At 44.3% G+C, this 21,450-nt stretch overlaps 1 protein-coding gene and 1 non-coding gene across 4 annotated transcripts in view; one reads left to right on the forward strand and one right to left on the reverse strand.

Annotated features, from left to right (window-relative positions):
* Positions 1–345: 345 nt before the first annotated feature.
* Positions 346–417, reverse strand: TRNAR-ACG (transfer RNA arginine (anticodon ACG)). Its single transcript has one exon. It is a non-coding gene; the product is annotated as a tRNA-Arg (tRNA).
* Positions 418–14,893: 14,476 nt separating this feature from the next.
* Positions 14,894–21,450, forward strand: part of TRAM1 (translocation associated membrane protein 1) — a 33,775-nt gene continuing 27,218 nt past the window's right edge. Inside the window, exon 1 of one of the 3 annotated variants that reach the window (XM_070382279.1) lies at positions 14,894–15,202. In XM_070382279.1, the coding sequence (XP_070238380.1) occupies positions 15,080–15,202 (123 nt within the window). In that variant the 5' untranslated portion in view covers positions 14,894–15,079. The remainder of the gene's footprint in view (positions 15,203–21,450) is intronic. The other 2 variants (XM_070382278.1, XM_070382280.1) reach the window with 2 other exon arrangements.

Here is a 21,450-nt window from a genome sequence, read left to right on the forward strand (position 1 = left end):
TCAGGTGGAAAGGAAGAAACCCAGTGGGGCTGGAGGTTTCTGGCCTGGGCAGCTGGCCAGTGGCCAAGTTGATAACCAGGAAGATAGAATACAGGAAATGAAGTAGGTAGAGGGAGGATGGGAGGAACGATGCATTGTACTGTAGGTGTGAGTCTGAAGTACCAAGGAACATCCAGAGGGAGATTCCGGGTAAGCACTTAGGTATATAGATCATGATCGTGAAGTCGCTCAGTTGTGTCCGACTCTTAGCGACCCCATGTACTGTAGCCTACCAGGCTCCTCTGTCCATGGGATTTTCCAGGCAATAGTACTGGAGTGGATTGCCATTTCCTTCTCCAAGGGATCTTCCCAACCCAGGGATCGAACCTGGGTCTCCCGCATCGTAGACAGACGCTTTACCGTCTGAGCCACCAGGGAAGTCCAGAGCTGGGGCTAAATAGATAAGATATATTCTATTGCAAGTGACAAAACTAGTGTAAGCAAAAAAGGAAGTTAGTTGGCAAATGTAACCAACCTGAGATGGAGGAAGGTGAAGTCAGGCTTGTGAACAAGAGTGAAGAATTGGATCCTATCAGGTCAACCCCAGACACCTCTCTGGTCTTTTATTGTTTTGAGTCCAAGCCTCCATGACAGACTGGCTTCTTCACATGGTGCAGGACATGACTATGGGCAGCTGTGAGCTCTTCACCAGCCGGGAAAGCTGGTTCTTCCAGCTTCAGTTTGGAAACTCCTAGGGGAAGGACTCAATGACTTACACTGGCTCATTACCCATTTGTTAGGCCAGTCCCCACGGTCAAGGAAGCATGAAGTTCTGTTTTGGGCCCGGCTCTGGTCACATGCCACCCCTGTGGTCAGAGAGGACAAGGGCTGTCCTCAGATGGAGAAAAGGGTCAAAGAAGGATTCTTGACCAGTATCAATTCCTTCCTGAATAGCATTTCCTTCTGTCCAGTGTGTATAAAATATCAATAGATAATAAATAAATTATAGCTCTGCAGTAGCTGATGGAATGACTGGGCCAATTCTCTGAAACCCGAATCTTTCCTGACTGCTTCTGGGGGATCTTTTGAGTATTTGTAAGTTATTTGTGAGTATTTTCGTACATCCAGGTTGTCACTTCAAGAAAAAGTAAACTTAATAACCTATATGGGAAACTCATTTGAAAAAGGGTATATGTATGACTGAATCATGTTGCTGTGCATTGGAAACTAACATAACATTGAACTGTACCCCAAGATAAAAGTTAAAAAGTAAAGCTGACTAGTAGCAGTGAGGCTAGAATCCTGGAGAAAATGAGAAAAGATTTAAATGCGGGTTTCTCTTAAGTCTACCCGTGCTGGACTTCTGCACCCGCTTCCTTGCCAGTCTTTCTCTCTCACCAGCACAGTGCATCGCCCTACATCTTGGTACCAGTTTCCAGGCATTATTGGTACAGGAAAATTCATCTGTCTTTCCCATTTGCAGGGAGCTTAAAATACTTGGGTTTGTTAGAAAAAAAGTTCAATATTTGAAATATTGATTGTGAAAGTCTTAGTTCCAGCCACATTGATGCTGGGCCTTTTGAAACATCTGGAAATTAAAGCAGAGAATGCGATGCCAGTAACATACTCATGGATAAACCTAAAGATTGTCACAGAGTGAAGTAAGTCAGAAAAACAAATATTGTATTTGTTCACGGTATTGCATGTATGTGGAATCTAGGAAAATAGTATACTTGATCTTATTTGCAAAGCAGAAGTAAAGACACAGTTGTAGAGAACAAAGGTATGGATACCAAGGGGGAAAGGAGTGGAGGGAGGGATTGGGAAATTGGGATTGACATATATATACTATTGATACTGTGTTTAAAATAGATAACCAGTGAGAACCTACTCGGTAGCACAGGCAACTCTACTCAATGCTCTGTGGTAACCTAAATGAGAAGGATATCCAAAAAAGAGGGGATATATGTATACCTGTGGCTGATGCACTTTGCTGTGTGGCAGAAACAACATGGTAAAGCAACTATACTCCAAAAAAATTTAAAAATAAAATTGAAGTGGAAAGTGAAGGAGGAGCCTATATAAGTGTATTTACTTGTGTACACAGACAGTGTCTCTTGGAAAATACCCCCAAGTTTTAAAAAACAGTAACAGTGGTTACCTTCCGAGAGAACATATGGGTAGCTGAGGGTCTGGGTATAGGAATGAAAACAAGGAGAAGCCCTTCAAATCTTCAGGCTGTGGGTGTGTCGGTAGGATTAGGGGGTTAGACTCACTTAGAAGGGAGCATGAATCTAAATGGCACAGGCTTCTTCAACGTAACAGTGGGTTTTAGGACATGATGCCTTCAAATACCTGAGGGAGAAATTTTTTGTGTCCTAGAAGTTGTTAACCAACCATCAATCATGTGCACAGGTAAGGACTCAAGAAGAATGTCTGCCATGCACCTCTCTTTGGGGAATTGCTGGATAATGCACTTCAGAAAAACAAGGGAAAGGAAAGCCCACGATTGAAATAGCAAATCCCACACAGAAAAATGTCAAAAGTGAGTTCTAAGGGAATTCCCTGGAGATCCAGCGGTTAGGACTCTGCTCTCTCACTGACGACAGCTCTGGGTTCGATCCCTGGTCTAGGAACTAAGATCCCACAAGCAGTCCTGTGCCCCCCCCCCAACACACACACACACAAAAGTGAGTTCTAAGACAAAAGTGTCCCCATACCCTGTAGATTGGAGCAAGAGGAAATGAAGGCTTCAGAGAGAGATGGGGGGGGCGGGTGGTGTGGAAAATGAAATGTTACATGGGATGCTTGGGGCTTTGGGGAAAAAAGAACTGCTGGTGATCAGACAACAGGTCTAGCTGAGCAACTGAAGCCACAATCAGTTATTAGAAAACTATACTGGGGGTAGGGATGGGGCGGAAATGAGACAATTATTGATTCCAGAAAACAAAAGTGATGCTAGGAAGGAAATAAGTACGAAACACTATCTGACTCTTCAACTTTACATAGGCAATAATGTAAACATTGATTAAAATTGCCTTATACGATAATGGAAGGGAGGAAATGGGAGGTTGAGACTGCTAAATCATCACCTGTGATAATAGAATGTCAATCCTATTATCCACTTCTTCCTTTCAGTGAGACTGACATCTATTCTAATGGCATATGATGCAGCCCATGCTTTTACAATTTTCCCAAGGGTTGAAGAAAATTTTTCACTGAAAGAAGCTCTCTGCTTTTATACCACAGAATTATTCCCAGCCTACTTTGTGGAAGTAGATTAATCCTGCTGCTTTCTCCTGCTTCAGTTTTTAAAAATGGTGAACATATCGATCACAAATGGCATATCTCAAGATTTTATATGTAAACCCAAAACTTTAAGGAATATTTTTAACCATCCATTCTCTTAGTGCAAAAATATGGTCTTGAACCACTTTCATCACTATCAACTGGGGTACTACAGGAGGACAAAGGGGCAACAGAGGATGAGATGGTTGGATGGCATCATCGACTCAGTGGACATGAGTTTGAGCAAACTCCAGGAAATAGTGAAGCGCAGGGAAGCCTGGTGTGCTGCAGTCCATGGGGTCGCAAAGAGTTAGACACAACTTAGGGACTGAACAACAACTTTTTACAAATAAGCAAATTTCTGGTCCCTAACCAGATTTATTGAATCAGAATTCCTGAAAAGGACCAAGGAATATAATTTTTCCCATTGACCCATATGGTTCTTTACTCACATGAACAGAATTTAGTTTTATGTCTTGGGGTTTTATTTCTCAAAGTCAGGGTAAGATCCACACATATAAAATCTCGGCCTTTTTTTTTTTTTTTTTTTTTTTTTTTAATGCTATTGAGGACATTATGTATTTTATTATTCAGTGTTCTTCAGTGTTCACAGAATGAAATCTCTTTCAGATTTTAGAGCTAGAGAAAAAGTTGTTCTCTTATGAACTGGTCTGTTTCCTTTATTAGTCTGTCTATGTGTGCTTAGTCGCTCAGTTGTGTCCAACTTTTTGGGACCCATGGACCGTAGCCTGCCAGACTCCTCTGTCCATGGAATTCTCCAGGCAAGAATACTGGAGTGGGTAGCCATTCCCTTCTCTGGGGGATCTTCCTGACCCAGGGACAGAACCCAGGTCTCCTGCATAGCTGGCAGATTCTTTACCACCTGAGCCACCAGGGAAGCCATTTATTAGTCTAAGACTCGTCAAATTTGACTGATTATTAGAATCACCTAGGGAACTTTGGGCTGCCCTGGTAGCTCAGACAGTAAAGCATCTGCCTGCAATGTAGGAGACCTGGGTTCGATCCCTGGATCGGGAAGATCCCCTGGAGAAGGAAATGGCAATCCACTCCAGTACTCTTGCCTGGAAAATTCCATGGATGGAGGAGCCTGGTAGGCTGCATGTGATCGCAGAGTTGGACACGACTAAGCAACTTCACTGGTTGCGAGAAAGTGAGACTAAATGAGAGGGAACTTTGAAAACATATATAGCTTCCCAGACCCACCAGAGTCTACAGATTTGGGAGGATCCATAGGATATTAATAATTAACCATGCTTCATACACTCTGCATGGGACAAATATCTTACTTAATTCACCATGTTCACACTTTGCCTTCTTGGAAGCTAGTTTTAAAGCAGTTTTTCTTGGAATTTGGTTTTTTAATATAATCATTGTCCTTTTCTTCCCCTGTTTTATTAATTGTCTCATTTAGTATTTTTTAATGAATTTCAACTTCAGAGGAAATATTTTATAATAATTCTACTCTTTGGACCAGCACATTCCCTGCAATAGCATTTAAGCCTAAAATAAATCACTTGTTAGGATGAAAGACTAAGAGATTGTTTTGAGTTCTTAAAAGTTTCATCATCCAGAGTGTATGGAGACTTCAGGGAAATTACTGTTAGAAAAATACTCTGAAAACCATTGTGATTAAATGCTGATGCATAATTAAGATACTGATTGCCCCGCTTCAGCCTCTTCAGTACAGGCACTCCCAAGACTCAGTTTGTTGTTCCTCTTTCTTTTCTTCACCACTTCAAAGAGCTAATCCATTTAGTCATGTTAACCATCACCACCAAATATATGCTAGAGCTTGAATCTTTTGCTATTGGCAGGAACTGTTCATGCGGCTGTCTGACCAAGTCCAGACTTCAGTGTGAAGAAATTCCATCCGTCTAAAACTGAACTCTTCTCAGTTCAGAAGAGTTCACAATCCTCATATTCCTGATCACCTCCCCTTCCCAAATCACCATCTGGGTTAAATAGCATCACCACTCTCTCATGTCCTCAGCCGAATTTGTCCCTGATTGCTCATATTTCTTTTAATCCCTACACCACTTAGCAAGGGAATATTTACATTATCGTTTGAGGATGTAGCTACCATCTGAAGACCAAAGAAAATGCTGGTGGGTGTGAGAGATGCCCCAGAGTGATAAACTGCTTAGGAAATGAAAGGGGCTTGCTTCACAGGTGTGAATACAGCCTGTCATTTCTCTTACTCGGTCTCAGGGATGTACCCCTATCTCTTTCCTTCCCTGGCCTAGTGCTCATTTCCTGAGTTAAAGCAAACTGCTACTGATTGATTTCCTTGAACGTGGCCTATTCCTGTTTCCATTCATCATGGTAGCGGTGGTGGTTGTAATGGTTTAGGAATATTATTTGTCCAATCAGTTCCTCATCTATAAAGATTGACGGTGGTACCTAATGATGCAACAAGGAGTTGTGAGTATTAAATGTTCATTGTGTTTAGTGCAGTGCTTGGCACCCCATAAAAGTTAGTTGCTATTTATTTTGTTAACAGAACACACTCACATATTCCCTAATTATTTCACTTGGACTCACACCAATTAAGCTCCATAAAGCACCATATTTGCTCTTCAGTAAGATCTTACCATAACTTTACAAGATAAAATGCACATTCTTCATCTTGGGAATTAAAATGTAGTAGTTGTAAAGTCTTATGTTATTTTACTGAGCAGAAGCTTCCTTATTTGAAATAGGGAAAACATTATGTTCCTGGTTAATATGAAGATTAAAATTAATAATGTATATCAACAGTGCTTGGGGGACTGCAAAGAATTATACACATTTTAATTGTTTTCACTTGTGCTGGAAGCTCTGCCTTTGAGCACAAGGGCTGATGCAAACAGGGAAATGGCTCCAAAGCATCTTTGGCCATCACCCCAAGACCTTGGCTCTACTGGGCACCGAGCCATAGACCATTTTTCTGATGGCTACAAGACATCATGTCAGCTCCACCAGTCATGAATTCCCTGAGGCATAAGACCTTCTAATTTTAGAAACAGTTGAGCAAAGTTTTTGGCACGGAACAATACACTCATTATCTCACACTCCTCAGGTGAACATGAATGACTGAGTGGCCTTCCTGTCAGAGGAGTTACTTGGCAGGTAAGTCTCCAGTTACTTCATGAAACATGCCCCCAGTATTCTGCTGTGACCTCATGTACCAATCTTCTAGGAACCACTTACCAACCGCTGTTTTCCTGTCTGTTCACGAGAACTAAAACCCTTTTGCATAGTACAGTAGTGTGTCTGCATGCTTAGTCCAACCCTTTCCAACCCCATGGACTGTATCGTAGCCTGCCAGGTTCCTCTGTCCATGCAATTCTTCAAGCAAGAATATGGAGCGGGTTGCCATTTCCTTCCTCCAGGGGATCCTTCCGACACAGGGATTGAACCCATGTTTCTCAGGTCTCATGGGATTCTTCTATCAAGTGAGAAGCCCCTGAGACTCTCTTGCTGGTGAAACAAATTCAAAGACCCCTCTTCTGTCTCTGTCTGCTGAGTTTATTTCAGAAATCCACCCTGTGCCCATCTCCAGAATCCTTGGCTATTGCCTCAAACACAAGTCATTTATTCCATTCCATCTATTATTCTCATTCACTCATGTTCATATGCTGTTGGATTTTTCTCCCTTGACCCAGCACCTGCTGCTGTTCCTCTACCTTTAGAACATTGTTCTCTGGATCACCTATGTTGGTTCATGTTCTTATTTGCCCAACACCCTTCCTCTACACCTTCTAATAATAGATACAAACAGTGGAAACAGTGTCAGACTTTATTTTGGGGGGCTCCAAAATCACTGTAGATGGTGATTGCAGCCATGAAATTAAAAGACGCTTACTCCTTGGAAGGAAAGTTATAACCAACCTAGATAGCATATTCAAAAGCAGAGACATTACTTTGCCAACAAAGGTCCATCTAGTCAAGGCTGTGGTTTTTCCAGTGGTCATGTGTGGATGTGAAAGTTGGACTGTGAAGAAAGCTGAGCACAGAAGAATTGATGCTTTTGAACTGTGGTGCTGGAGAAGACTCTTGAGAGTCCCTTGGACTGCAAGGAGATCCAACCAGTCCATTCTGAAGGAGATCAGTCCTGGGTGTTCTTTGGAAGGAATGATGCTAAAGCTGAAACTCCAGTACTTTGGCCACCTCATGGGAAGAGTTGACTCATTGGAAAAGACTCTGATGCTGGGAGGGACTGGGGGCAGGAGGAGAAGGGGACGACAGAGGATGAGATGGTTGGATGGCATCACCGACTCAATGGACATGGGTTTGGGTGGACTCCAGGAGTTGGTGATGGACAGGGAGGCCTGGTGTGCTGCGATTCATGGGGTCGCAAAGAGTCGGACACAACTGAGCGACTGAACTGAACTGAACTGAACTGAACCTATGGGAGAAGCACATGTCCTAGAAATGACCATACAACCAAGCCACCCTAGTCTAGATCTTTTCTTGGGATTGTTCTGATAAAACTTGCAAGGGACCATGTTCTCTGACATGTAAATAAAGTCCATTGACAATAGGGAAAAACGAAGCCAACCTGAAACAAAAGACAGAAAAGAAGATTTATGGAGAGAGGGTCTTGATAAGGTCAAGTGGCTGGTTTTAGTTCCTAAAATCCACAACGTGTCCCAGTTCCCAAAACTTCTTTTGAATCTGTTGAATCTTTTGACTCTTTCTTTTCAGTGCCTTGCAACTAGGAGAGTTATAATATGATGATCTACTTAATTATAAAGAAAACCTCCTACATCCTCCACCACTGCACCAAACATTCCTTTGATGGGTTGCCAAAACTATGTCCTAACCCTCCCCTCAAATCACCAAGCCCTGTTAGTGGGGCTGACAGTCTCCCGTCCCAACCCCCCCAGGGCCACCCTGCTCCTGCCACCATCTTTACTTCCACACTATGGCTGTTATTCCCAACTCATTCCTTCAAAATAGGATTGTAGCTCAGTCTTCCTGGCATTGCCCGCCCTGATCTCACCACTGGGAGGAGAACCTCCACTCAGCTCCATGACTGCCTTGTGTCTACTGACCTCTCCTTCTCCCTCCACTTCAGTGTGAAAAGAGATGCCCCCTCCTATAGAAAATTAACCCTCTACCTATGCTCTGGAGGACCCAGACCTTCAAGACCTCAGCCTATCAATATTCCCACCTCTCCCCACTTCCCCAATGTCTTCAACCTCTTCTTCTTTTCCCTTCTCTCATTATCTAAACATGCTCAACTGTCACATCCTTCACAAGCAAACACAAAACCTCCCTTAACCCCCTGTTCTTTAGTGACCTACCCCGCTTTCTCCTCCCCTTCAAAGCTAAACTTCTTGAAACCATTTGAGCTTCCTGTTTCTACTTTTGCACTTTGTGTTCACCACTTTATGAAACCGATCTCTAGTCTATCAGAGAAGCATTAACTTGGGCCCTTGGTGTGCTAAATTAAGTGAAACTAAGTAAAGTGAAGTAAGTTATCGTTTAAAGAGGGATAGAAGGCAATGGCACCCGACTCCAGTACTCTTGCCTGGAAAATCCCATGGGCAGATGAGCCTGGTGGGCTGCAGTCCATGGGGTTGCTAAGAGTCGGACACGACTGAGCGATTTCACTTTCACTTTTCACTTTCATGCATTGGAGAAGGAAATGGCAACCCACCCCAGTGTTCTTGCCTGGAGAATCCCAGGGACAGAGGAGCCTGGTGGGCTGCCGTCTATGGGGTCGCACAGAGTCGGACATAACTGAAGTGACTTAGCAGCAGCAGCAGCAGCAGCAGATGCTCCATCTAGAGTTCCTTAAGCTTCTAGAGGTCAGAAGGTCACAGTTCTACCCTTAGCAGGACCCAAGAGTGGTATGAGTGGGTCAAAGTCTTTTCATTACCAGTCAGCTCTCCCTGCCAATCTTTTCTAAGAGTAAAAACAGCATATTATAAATGTGGTCTATAGTTTCAATAGCAGTAACATTTATACTCAAGAAAATTATATCATTTCCAACTATTAAAGCAGTGATTTTGCTTCCTCATAGAAATACAATTTCTTCCTCACAGTATGAGTGCAATTTTATATTCTTAAAACTTACTGTAATGATTTGACAATAGCATGTAAACAGATAAATGATATGACCTGCTTTTTTTTATTATTATTATTGAGCTCTGTGTTTCCATCAGAGCCAGTTTCTTCAGTGAGAATCATCACTTTCTGAAAGTTCAAGGTCATCCTGGTAAGTAAAACTCTTGGACTGCTCATATTGAAGTAAGAATGGATCTGTCAGACAAACAGGTTGCCAGCGCTGGGACTTTGGGCAAATTACTTAACCTCTCTGAGCCTCAGTTTCCCCATTTAAAAATTTTAACAACTATTTCATAGGGTTTCTATGAAAACTAAATGATGTAACCTGGAACATAGTAGTCATGCAACAAATATTAGTTTCTCATTTTCCATCCTTCTGTCCCCTAGGAGATGACAAAACCCAACAGTTACATTTTAGTTCTTCCTTTTATTAGACACATGCTTGTTGTACTTACTTTCACATCATCTCAGAACTGTTTTTTCCCCCCTTTTTAATATGTGTCTTGTACAACCAACTAGAAATAACTCTTTGGAGGGCAAAGATCATCCTTCCGTTTCTTCTATATTTTTCATAATTACAGCAACCCCATGCCACAGTTTTTCCTGGACAGACTCAGTTTCAAACAATTTTCTGTTTGTTCTTTTTTAAATTATTAAAAATATCCTGGGGTCCAAGTTACACTTGCCAAAACATCACTTACCCAGAACATAATGCCTGTATATCACTTACCCAGAACATAACACCTGTACACATAGGAGCCAGTACCATGCTGGAGCCATGATGGCTGCCAAAGGTGGACACGCCTGAGCAGTCAGTCTGCTTAAGAGAGGTCTCTAGAGCCCTAAGGGCCTCACAAGACCACTTTCCCCACCACCATGTCCCACCTTCAGAGGATTTCAGGGCAGTCCCCCCTCCCCCCAGTAAGCTTCTGAAGCAGCCCACCCTAAAAAGGAAGCTAAAATTAGAACTGATTCCCCATTATCCCCTAAATGGCCACCTGGGTAATTGCCCATGCAGCAGGATGCTCTCCACCTGAGTCCCCTTGAGGCAAGTCTCCAGCATCAACCACCACCAGGACATCCTCCCCCACGTGGCTTTTCCTCCCCTTATTTGACTTATGCTAACCTCCCCACTCCTCACCCTTCCACTGCATCCCCTGGCAACCCAGCTGTGCCAGATCCTTTACAACTCCCCACCCCCTTTTGCATATTTTCTTCACCCTCTTGCATGGAAACCTGGTGCAGCTTAACTGGAAACCAACCTGCTCTCCCTCCCACACCTTGCCCGCCACAGAGCCGAGGGGAGGAGTGGGTGTTCCCGTGGCCCTCACTACTGCTCACAGATAGCTCTCTGTCATCTCAAAACCCCCACCTCTCTGGAAGTCCATGCCCTCCAACTACACCACCCACTGACCTCCACCCCACCACCATCACCCACTCACCAAGCTCCCAACTCCTCTTCATCCTCTTCCTTCGTGCCAGACGTCAGCACCTGGCTCCTTCACTGGCTCCCTTCTGTTCTGCTCCTCAACTCCCTCTTGGTGACAGAACATTCATGAAGTGTATGGAGGGCACCCTCCTCTCCCACTGCCTCACTCATCGCTTCCAACGTGCGCCCCTCCATCCCCTCCCGCCACCCGTGTCCTTCATCATGCCTTTCCTGTCTCATTGCCAATGACCACAGGCCCTCTGGATTCATCATCCCCAGCACCCCACTCTGTGACCATGTCCTGCTCAGCCAACTAGCCCCGCTCCAATCACCTTCCACTCCACGGGCATCTCCAAGTCTGAGACCCCAGTACTGTATCTGGGAATATGGAACCAGCAAGGCATAGATGGCTCACTCAGGAGAGGCCACGATGCAGGGAGTGTCATGAAAGGCCTATGGACAGAGGAGCAGGCTGACTGAGGGAAACAACCGGAGACAGGATGGCTCCTGGGCACTAGGAACAACCTAAAGAGGCAGCGGAGAGGAGGTTCTGAGCCCAGCGAGAGCTAGAATGTGAGAGAGAGGCTGACGGGGCCTGTGGCCTCAGGAGAACATGTTCCCAGCGAGAACCACCACAAGACAAAGAGGGATCTGAGGGAGAATAAACCCCCAACTCCCTTCTGGTTTTGGGCCAGGGCCTTCCACTGGTTGAAGTCAACTAGAAGTCAGAGCGCCAGGGAGTCTCGGTGAGGCAGTCTGGAGAGGTTTGCCTTTCACAGCAAAAAAGGATGGAGTGGAGGGTGGAGGGTGGAAGGAGTACAGCTACCTCCTCGCAGCCTGGCCTTATCTGCAATTCCTTTCCCCCTGCCCCTCCATCATGCTGGCCTGGCAACCCCCAGCTCCCTGCCTTCTCCAGAGCTATATCCAAGCAAGGTGAGGGGACTGGAAACAATTGTGGGACTCTGCTTACTAGTCTCACTTTTTAAAAAAATTTATTTACTCTATTTTTTGGCTGTGCTGGGTCTTTGTTGCTGAGTGCAGGCTTTTCTAGATGGGGAAAGGCGAGACTACTCTCTAGTTGCTGTGCTCTGGCTTCTCAGGTCAGTGGCTGCTCTTGATGTGGAGCACCAACTCCAGAGTGCGGGCTTGGTAGTTGTGGGCTTAGTTGCTCCGCCGGCATGCGGGATCTTCCTAGACCAGGGATGGAACCGTTGTCCCCTGCATCGGCAGGCAGATTCTTAACCACTGGATCACCATGAAGTCCAGAGTCTCACTTTAAATATAGGTCCCCAAGTCTCAAGGAGGAACTGCTGTCTGATTACATTCCTCTAATCCATTTGCCCTCCCACAATTTTACCCCATTTCCTCTTCAATCTCCAGTATGCTATACCCACTTCTGATGATTTCATGTCATATTTTACTGAGACAATAGAAGCAACCAGAAGACAACTTCATCTGGCCATTCTTAACCTATCCACAGACTCTGCTCTCCTCTGGTTACTATGGAAACACCATCCCTGTTACCATGGGTCCTCTGCTTGTACACTAGATACCATCACCTCTTCCAGATCTGTAGGAATCTCCTACAGAAGAGACATCTCTAATGGGTCATTCTCTCTGTGTGCAAACATACAACAGATCATATTCAGGAATGAAGTGGGAGTTTGGGATTAGCAGATATAAACTATTACATATAGAATGGATAAGCAGCAAGGTCCTACTGTACAGTACAGGGAAATATATCCTGAGATAAACCATAATGGAAAAGAATATGAAAAATAATATATGAATAACTGAATCATTTTGCCATACAGCAGAAATTACATGACATTGTAACAACTACACTTCAGAAAATTAATTTTTAAGAAATAGATCATATCCAAAAAAAAGCTTTCCCTAGACCCTTCAGCCTCTCTCCAATGCAGGAGACACAGGAGACTCAAGTTCAATCCCTAAGTCAGGAAGATCCCCTGGAGGAGGAAGTGGCAACCTACTCCAGTATTCTTGCCTGGGAAATTTCATGGACAGAGGAGCCTGGAGGGCTACAGTCTGGCAAAGAGTGGGATGTGACTGAGTATGCACACACAGCTTTCTGTGAAGGAGAAGGGAAATCATGAAAAAATTTTGAAAAATTGTTAGAAGCATCATTTTAATATGAAATTGAAAGGGAATTTGCAAGTAAGTAAAACCTAGATAACATATTGAAAAGCAGAGACATTACTTTGCCAACAAAGGTCCATCTAGTCAAGGCTATGGTTTTTCCAGTGGTCATGTATGGATGCGAGAGTTGGACTGTGAAGAAAGCTGAGTGCTGAAGAATTGATGCTTTTGAACTGTGGTGTTGGAGAAGACTCTTGAGAGTCCCTTGGACTGCAAGGAGATCCAACCAGTCCATTCTAAAGGAGATCAGCCCTGGGTGTTCATTGGAAGGAATGATGCTAAAGCTGAAACTCCAGTACTTTGGCCACCTCCTGCGAAGAGTTGACTCACTGGAAAAGACTCTGACGCTGGGAGGGATTGGGGGCAGGAGGAGAAGGGGATGAAAGAGGATGAGATGGCTGGATGGCATCACTGACTCGATGGACATGAGTCTGAGTGAACTCCGGGAGTTGGTGATGGACAGGGAGGCCTGGTGTGCTGCGATTCATGGGGTGGCAAAGAGTCGGACACGACTGAGAGACTGAACTGAACTGAACTGAAAACTAGTAATTGTTTGATCTGAAAGTAGGAAAATAATAATAGTTAACATTCATACCTAACTCTCTATTAAGCACTTTCTTTGAATCATCTCATTTAATTGCCAAAATAGGTACAATTCTTTTTTATTGATGATATCCACATGGTTTGCTCCTTCACCTCTTCATCAGGCAAATGTAATTTCCCATTTTCCCTAGTCCCCTTTCTTTCTTTTTCTCCAGAACTCTCATCTCAATTTAAGATATGTTTTACTTTTTAAATCTTGTGTAAAGACCCTCTTCACATACTAGAATGAAAGCCTGTAAGAATAGGTTCAACTGTATTTTTCCTTCAGTTCTTTATCCTCAGTGCTTAGCATAGAGTAGATAACCAATAAAATTTTTGAATACCTAAATAAATGAGGAATTGAATTTCATGGAGATGAAGTAACTTGTCCATGATCATACAGGTAATAAGTGATCAGAATTCTGATTTTAAAACCCATGTTCTTAAACCATTAAGGGATTCACCAGAGTTGTAATATTGTAGGCTAGAGATGAGTCCCCTCCTGAGGCTGCAGCAGTGATAAATGGGGAGAGGGACTGAATGGCCTGCGTGTGGCAATAGGCTGTATATGAAGGACGCTGAAAGAGATCACTCCAGGATGACTTGATTTCTAGATTTGGCAAATGCGTAGACAGTGACACAGTCCATCGGGAGAAAGTATACCAGAAGTCTTATATTGGGTAGAAGTATGAGAAAGGAGGACATGTCTAATCCATAAACTTTTAAAAACCATCTCGTTGATTACCAAGAAGTGTTGTTAAAAAGTAAGAAGCCAGTAAACCCAAGCTGATCTCTTCAGACATCGTTGGGGTATGGGAATGGACAGGTGAGACCAAATAGTTATTCTTTTTTAAAAACTAGCTCAAGGCTACAAAGAACAATAAAAAGTCCTCAGGTGTGTTAATAATAATTCTGAAGTTAACTTTTAAGGCAAATGCGAACACCAAAGAATGGCCCTATCCTTATGTAGTTAAGTTGTAGTCATTTAGGTAGCAAGATTATCTTGCTGGTGGCACTGGCTTTCAAGAAGAGACAATCAACGTGGAAGCAGGCACTGACACCCAAGCCTAGTGTGGCCAGGAGGGCAGGGGGAAACGCTTACAGCAGTGCACACCGTAGCACGTGGTCGCCCTCGGACCTCGGCGCGGAATCAGCCTGTTAAAGGGGCACAGGGAACTCGCGCCTCAAAGGACTCCCAACCCCCGCCCCGGCGCAGAGCCGGCGGGGCACCGCTCAGGTTCCTTCCACCAGCCGGGCCGCAGGCGGACAGCCTCCAGTCCCTAGGCGGCGCTGTGGGCTCGCAAGACCGGCCGCGGCACTAGAGAGCGCCGTCCCTCCCAATGCGCATGCTCGCTTCCGCCGTGGGCTCTTTTTTTTTTTTTTTCGGGTGGCCCAGGCGGCTGCGTACTGGCTGTGGGATGGGAAGTGAAGCCCCAGCGAGCGGCAGCGGCGGGGCTGTGAGGTGCAGCCAGAGGGAGGCGGCGGCGGCGGCGGCGGAGAGTCGGTGAGCAGCTGGGAAAGCGGAGCCGGGGCGGAGCACCTGCAGGCACGGGCGGCGGCTTCACCATGGCGATTCGCAAGAAGAGCAGCAAGAACCCCCCGGTCCTGAGCCACGAATTCGTCCTGCAGAATCACGCGGACATCGTCTCCTGTGTGGCGATGCTCTTCCTGCTGGGGCTCATGTTCGAGGTGAGCCCAGCCCGCCCCAACCGCCCGCCCCGCCGCCGGCCCGGGCTTCCAGCTCAGTCCCTCGGTCCGGGACCGCGGGGGGGCCCTGGCCGGGGCAGGGGGGAGGTGCCGGCCCCTCGGCCCCCAAAGAGCGGGCCCGCCCCGCCCGGCGCTGGCCTGGGGCTGCGGAGCCCCGGGGGCCTGGCCGCCGCCCGCTCGCAGGGGCCGGGGCCGCCGCGTCGCCCCCTCCCGCCGGCCGCGCAGTTCCTGGTTCCCGCGAAGGGTTACGTGGCAGCCGGCTAGGGGCCGGCGGGCTGCGGGGGCGGCCCCTGCGCGCCGAGCTGGCTGTGGGCAGTGGGCGGGCTGGGGAATGGCCGGCCGGCCGGCCAGGCCGCTGGGGGCCGGGGAGACCCGGGGGCCGCGGCCTCGCGGGGTTTGGGGGGCAAACCGACGGAGCCGGGCGCCGGCTGCCCGCTGGAAGGGCGGTGGCCACACGGGGCAGCGAGCGATCGCCGCAGGATCACCCACCCGATTGTTAAGAACTTCAGTCTCCCAAACTGGTATTGTTACCAGTGATCGAACTTTTTTTTTTTTTTTTTTCCGCCCCGCGCTTACTCTCTCCTTAAAGAAACAAGGTCTGATACAGAAATCGGGGTACAGAGCAGCAGTGCCGAGGAGTCGAATAATTTTCTTTTTGTTTCTTGAAGTAGGAGAGGATGGAAATGTCAGGAGTGTGTAAATTCTCTTCCCACGTAGCGCGTATCATGATGACTTACTTAACAGCTGTTGAATGTGGGTAATAAACTTTGCCAGGTGAACGGGTAACATCCTACGGCTTCCTTCCCCTCGCTCCCCAAAACACAGGCCCGTTCCTTATCCTCTTTACCTTTTTAACTTTTTCTCTCTAGCTCCAGAGCCCCCACCAAATACACTCATTATTTTACCTATTTATTGTCTCCCTCCTGGAATGTAACCTCAGTGAAGGCACAGGGTTTTTTTGTTTTGTTTTTCTTAATTTCCAGCGCCTAGAATATATCCCGGCATTTAAGAAGTGCTTACAAAATACTTGTTTAATGAGTGACATTAAGAATTCTTGACTACTGGGTAGCTCAGGGAGCCCTACCCAGTGCTCTGCTGCTGCTGCTAAGTCGCTTCAGTCGTGTCCGACTCTGTGCGACCCCATAGACGGCAGTCCACCAGGCTCCCCTGTCCCTGGGATTCTCCAGGCAGGAGCACTGGAGTGGGCTGCCATCTCCTTCTCCAGTGCCTGAAAGCGAAAAGTGAAAGTGAAGTCGCTCAGTCGTGTCCGACTCTTCACGACCCCATGGACTATAGCCTACCAGGCTCCTCCGTCCATGGGATTTTTCAGGCAAGAGTCCTGGAGGTGCCATTGCCTTCTCCACCCAGTGCTCTATGGTTACCTAAATGAGAAAGAAATCCAAAAAAAGGTGATGTATGGGTGTGTATAGTTGACTCACTTTACCAATACAGTAGAAAGTAACACAACATTGTTAGACAGCTATGCTCCAATAAAAATGTTAGCAAAATATAGACAGAGCAGTAAAGAGTTTCATATGCAGTTCAGTGTGAACAGTGTCCAATAAAAGACAAGAAATCCTGCTTCCAACTCACAAATAATTAAATTAACAGTAGTTAAATAAAAAAAAAACTCTTTAAGAAAAACTAGTGGAATGAGACTGCCAGTGACCAAAAGATGACTAAATTGTTAAAATAGAGCCTGTGTGGCTCTTTTAAATGTTATTATTAGAAATTGAATATTTTAATACTTAAAATATTTTCAGACTTACTGCTCATCTTCAAATGGGCTTTTTCTTGATCTAGATATAGTTTGTTTGTTTTTTTAATTCTTGATAGTGTCATTTTTGCCCACTTAGTCCACAGTTAAGGAGGCAGTGAGTATTCCTAAATGGGGAGGTAGAAGGGAACTAACATGTCATACAGTTCATTTCAGGCTGGGCCTGTGCTACTTACCACCTGAATGACCTAGGGGTAAGCCTCAGTTTTTCTTCTGTGTATAAGGAAATACCACGTGTGCTCTTCTCACCGCCATTGTTTGCAAGGATCAGATAGCCTGGTATGAAGGCATCTCGTGGTTTAGAAAGTACTGTATGAATATGTACGATATTAAAAATGCAACGCTAAACGTTTGTACTCACTTTCTGAATATTATACTTACATATATATACCTTCTGCTTTGGTATTATATTGAACAGTTTTGTAAGACTTGCCATAACCCATCTCCACATGGTAAAAATTCCTGACTTTGAAGATAAAATTTAGGAGTAATATTATCTGCAAAATGTATTTGCAGTGCTTTGAATGAAATGGAATATAAATCAGAAATGCTGACACTAAGAAATTTTTGACTTTGTTTTTATGTAAACTTTTTTCTCTTACCACATTTCTAGAGAAGTTCACCACCTGTTAACTTCCTCACGTCAATGATTTTTTTTTTTAACAGTGAAGGGATTTTCACCTTTACATCTGTAAAATTTATCAATTTAAATAGACTCAACAAAGATCTAAATAGAAGTTTTTAAAGTCAGTGCAAAAAAGAATGTTGAAGTAGTATACAGAAGAAAGTTCATGCATGTCCCATGACTTTTTTCTTGCCATATGTTAAAGTTTTAGGATTTAAAAGAGTGTTATCTACACATGGGAAAAAAATTTACTGGTTCGTTTTGCTGCTTTAAAAATAATTGCTGATGAATCTCACCATTAACGTAGTTATTGAATGATGGTATCTGTGCTAGAATAATAGAGAAGTTGATATTTTTGCAAAAGAACTGTTAGCCTTTTGTGTAAATATATTGAGAAAATGTCAGAGGATTTATGGTGAAATTGACAAAGCAGTAATAGATACTGTATTACTAGCCAAAATGAAGACTCAGTATAAACGCTGAAGCTAAAGGGAGTTATGTAGGGCTCGACTGCTTGCTAACTTGGTAACCTAGGGCATGTCATTTAACTTCTTGAACTTGTTTCCTTTTCTGTAAGATAGGGCTCATTGGATTACTCTGAGAATTAAATTAATTTGTATAATTCATAGTTGAAAGTTTAGCTTACAGGAGACATGCCATAAATGATAGCTCATTATTCCTTAGGTATTTATCAAGGTCAAACAATAGAAGACAGATTTTTTATGTGAGAGAAGGTTCTAACAGCATCTAAAGAGTTGTATATACCAACCTGCCAATGCAGAATACGCAGGAGACTCAGGTTCGATCCCTGGGTTGGGAAGATTCCCCTGGATTAGGAAATGGCAACCCACTCCAGTATTCTTGCCTGGAAAATCACATGGACATAGGAGCCTGGCGAGCTACAGTCCATGGGGTCACAAAGAGTCAGACACGACTGAGCACACACATTCATTCTTGATAAAGCAATAGTTTGGGGGAAATGGAAGACTTTAATTTACAAGGAACTTTGTGTTCTCAGAAATCGCTGTGAGTTTTGAAATTACGTATTTTTTAGTATAGTCAGTTTCTGTCCACATACTGCAAATCGTGGTGTATAATTCATGACTTCATCTTGGAGTGAGGAAAATTTAATAGTTAGAAGATGTAAGGATACTTGAGAAGCTTTCCAAAATCGAGGATGCAGAAGAGGAGTTAAGAGTCTCTACGAGGAAGATCTACTGGAAGGGAGTTACTTTACACATACTCAGGAGTGCAGGTTGTTCTTGCCATGCCAGGTTAGGGGGACCTTTATAATTGCAAGTATCATGGAACAGACTTGGAGGTTTGTTTTATTTTTAAGTGTGGCTTGTCTTAATGCCACCATTTTCTTTCCTTTTTTTTTTTAAGAACTTAATTTTATATGTCAATGAGGAAGTGGGATTTAATATTCAGAAACTGCCTTTATCTCTAAGGCATCCAGTCCGTGTAGTAGTCACTCTTTCCTCTAGCAAATACAGTGTAGTTAACATTTCTGTATGACAAGCTGCCAAGCCCCGCTGGTGGCCGTGAAAGAAATATTATGATATTCAGGATAATTCTAATCAGTGCTGAGTTAAATAATTCATTAAGCATCATGGTAACCTGTTGAAGATATATCTGAATAAGTCTCATATTTTTCTTATAAATGGAGAGCAGTATTTCAAATGTCCCAAGTTGTCATAAACTCGGTTATTTTTACTTTTGAATGCATTATATATTTCTTGTGTGTGCATGCTCAGCATGTCTGACTCTTTGTGACCCCATGGACTGTAGTGCTCCAGGCTCCTCTGTTCATGGGATTTTCCAGACAAGAATACTGGAGCCAGTTGCCATTTCCTCCTCCAGGGGATCTTCCCGACCCAAGGACTGAACCCTTGTCTCTTGCATCTTATGCATTGACAGGAGGATTCTTCACCACTGCACCACCTGGGCAGCCCATGTATTTCTGTAGCATATTTTATTCCAACTAATTTGTCTTATTATTTATCAACTGTAATATTAGTTAACTAAAACACTGTTGGCTGGGATATGACACTTAGGAGGCCTGGAAATGGCTAAAAGCATGATTATTGGTTTAATTTTTCTTCTTTTTAAAAAAAAAAATTTCCTATAAACTTTGTAGGGTGTGTGGTTTGTATTTTTCTTCTTATTATTCTACATACTGTCACATGCTAAGCTAGCTGGAAGCCAGATTTTAATTTTATTTGGAAGCCTAGCATGAAAGGATAATCTAATTTTTGTTGCTTTGGGAATTTGATATTAAATTTATCTTTGAAGAATTTCCCTTGTCATTTGTTTAAAAAAACTTAGAAGTTTTTTCAGCTACAGTAGTGATGCCCTCATATTTTAAACTAGAAACAGGGATGCAAAGTATGTTTGTGTGTTTGTATATGAAATCTAAACAAGATATTAAAGCATTAAATTTAGTCATCAACTTTATTTAAAAGAATTGCAGAAAAGCAGTGTTACCCTGGAAACACATGTCATCGCTCTGCTGTAGTGTATTCGTGTGAATGACCTAGAATGTAATACAGAAAAGCCTTACTGACCTCTTCTAGTCAAGTGGCTTTCTGTATCTACCTAGCACAGCAACTCGCTGGAGGGGCCTTACCCTGACTTCCTCTCACAGGCCTGTAATACTCCAGGATAGCAGAGCCCCCCTACAACCTGTGCGTTGTGCATCTCCCCACCTCTGCTGCTCACCTGCTGGCTCTCCGTCTAGTCCAGACTTTGGTGGGGCCTTGTCCCCTTTCCTTTTCTTCAGTATAGTGGCCTCTCGTTGCTTTGCTTTTCTCCCTGCAGACTTCACTGTTCACACTCTCCCCAGGCCCTCAGCTCCCTTTCCCTCTTGGTCTTTCTCCCTGTTTGACCTATACATATCCAGCCGTGGTTCCAGCCTGGCACCTGCCTTTTCCCTCCCTCCCCATTTGTGGATCGCTCAGGGTTGTTAGAGAAAGTCGTGGACTCGGGCTGCTAGATAATATTACAAGTCAAAGGTTTCTGACCTCAGACAAGAGTAATACTCAGGGATCTTTTTACTTCTCCCTGGCCAGCTCCTTTCACTAAAGGAGCTATAAAAATACTCATTGGATTCCCCAGCTGTGCTTAACGGATAACATTGCTTCCCCTCCACGCCATAGAGAATTTCTTCAGTTTCTTGTCTTTGGAATTTATCTGTCCCATCTTTACCTTCTGCTTAGTGTAAGAGGAAAACAGTTCAAGATTAACCTTTAGCTGAAGTACTTTGGCCACCTGATGCGAAGAGCCCACTCATTAGAAAAGACCCTGATGCTAGGAAATATTGAGGGAAAGAGGAGAAGGGGACAATAGAGGATGAGATGGTTGGATGGGATCGCTGACTCAATGGACAAGAGTCTGAGCAAACTCCAGGAGATAGTGAAGGACAGGGAAGTCTGGCATGCTGCAGTCCATGGGGTTGTGGAGTCGCTCATGACTTAATGACTGAACAACAGCAGCTATCCTTGTGTTTCATTCCCTACCAGATCCTTCTGTCCATTATGCCCTTACATGTTAAATTCTCCCTAGCCCCTTTCCTGACCACCCTCACACCAGCTCAGTCCCTCCCATCATAAAACAACATAAGCCTTGACATGGTTTCTCTCATGGGAACCCCTGTGTTCTTTCCTTTTGGGCTCTCCACACCCCTGTCATGTGCCTTTCGCTCACTCTCTGTTGGAATCACTCAAAAGCTGTGACCACTGATGACTTCTTAAATTGTCCAGTCCACTGTCCTCTTTTCCTAACACATCTCTGTTGAAGCTTTGGCTTTATTGTCCACACCATCCTGAA

The sequence above is a fragment of the Bos mutus genome, chromosome 14 (assembly GCF_027580195.1).
Source record: "Bos mutus isolate GX-2022 chromosome 14, NWIPB_WYAK_1.1, whole genome shotgun sequence".
NCBI classification, from domain to species: Eukaryota; Metazoa; Chordata; class Mammalia; order Artiodactyla; family Bovidae; genus Bos; species Bos mutus.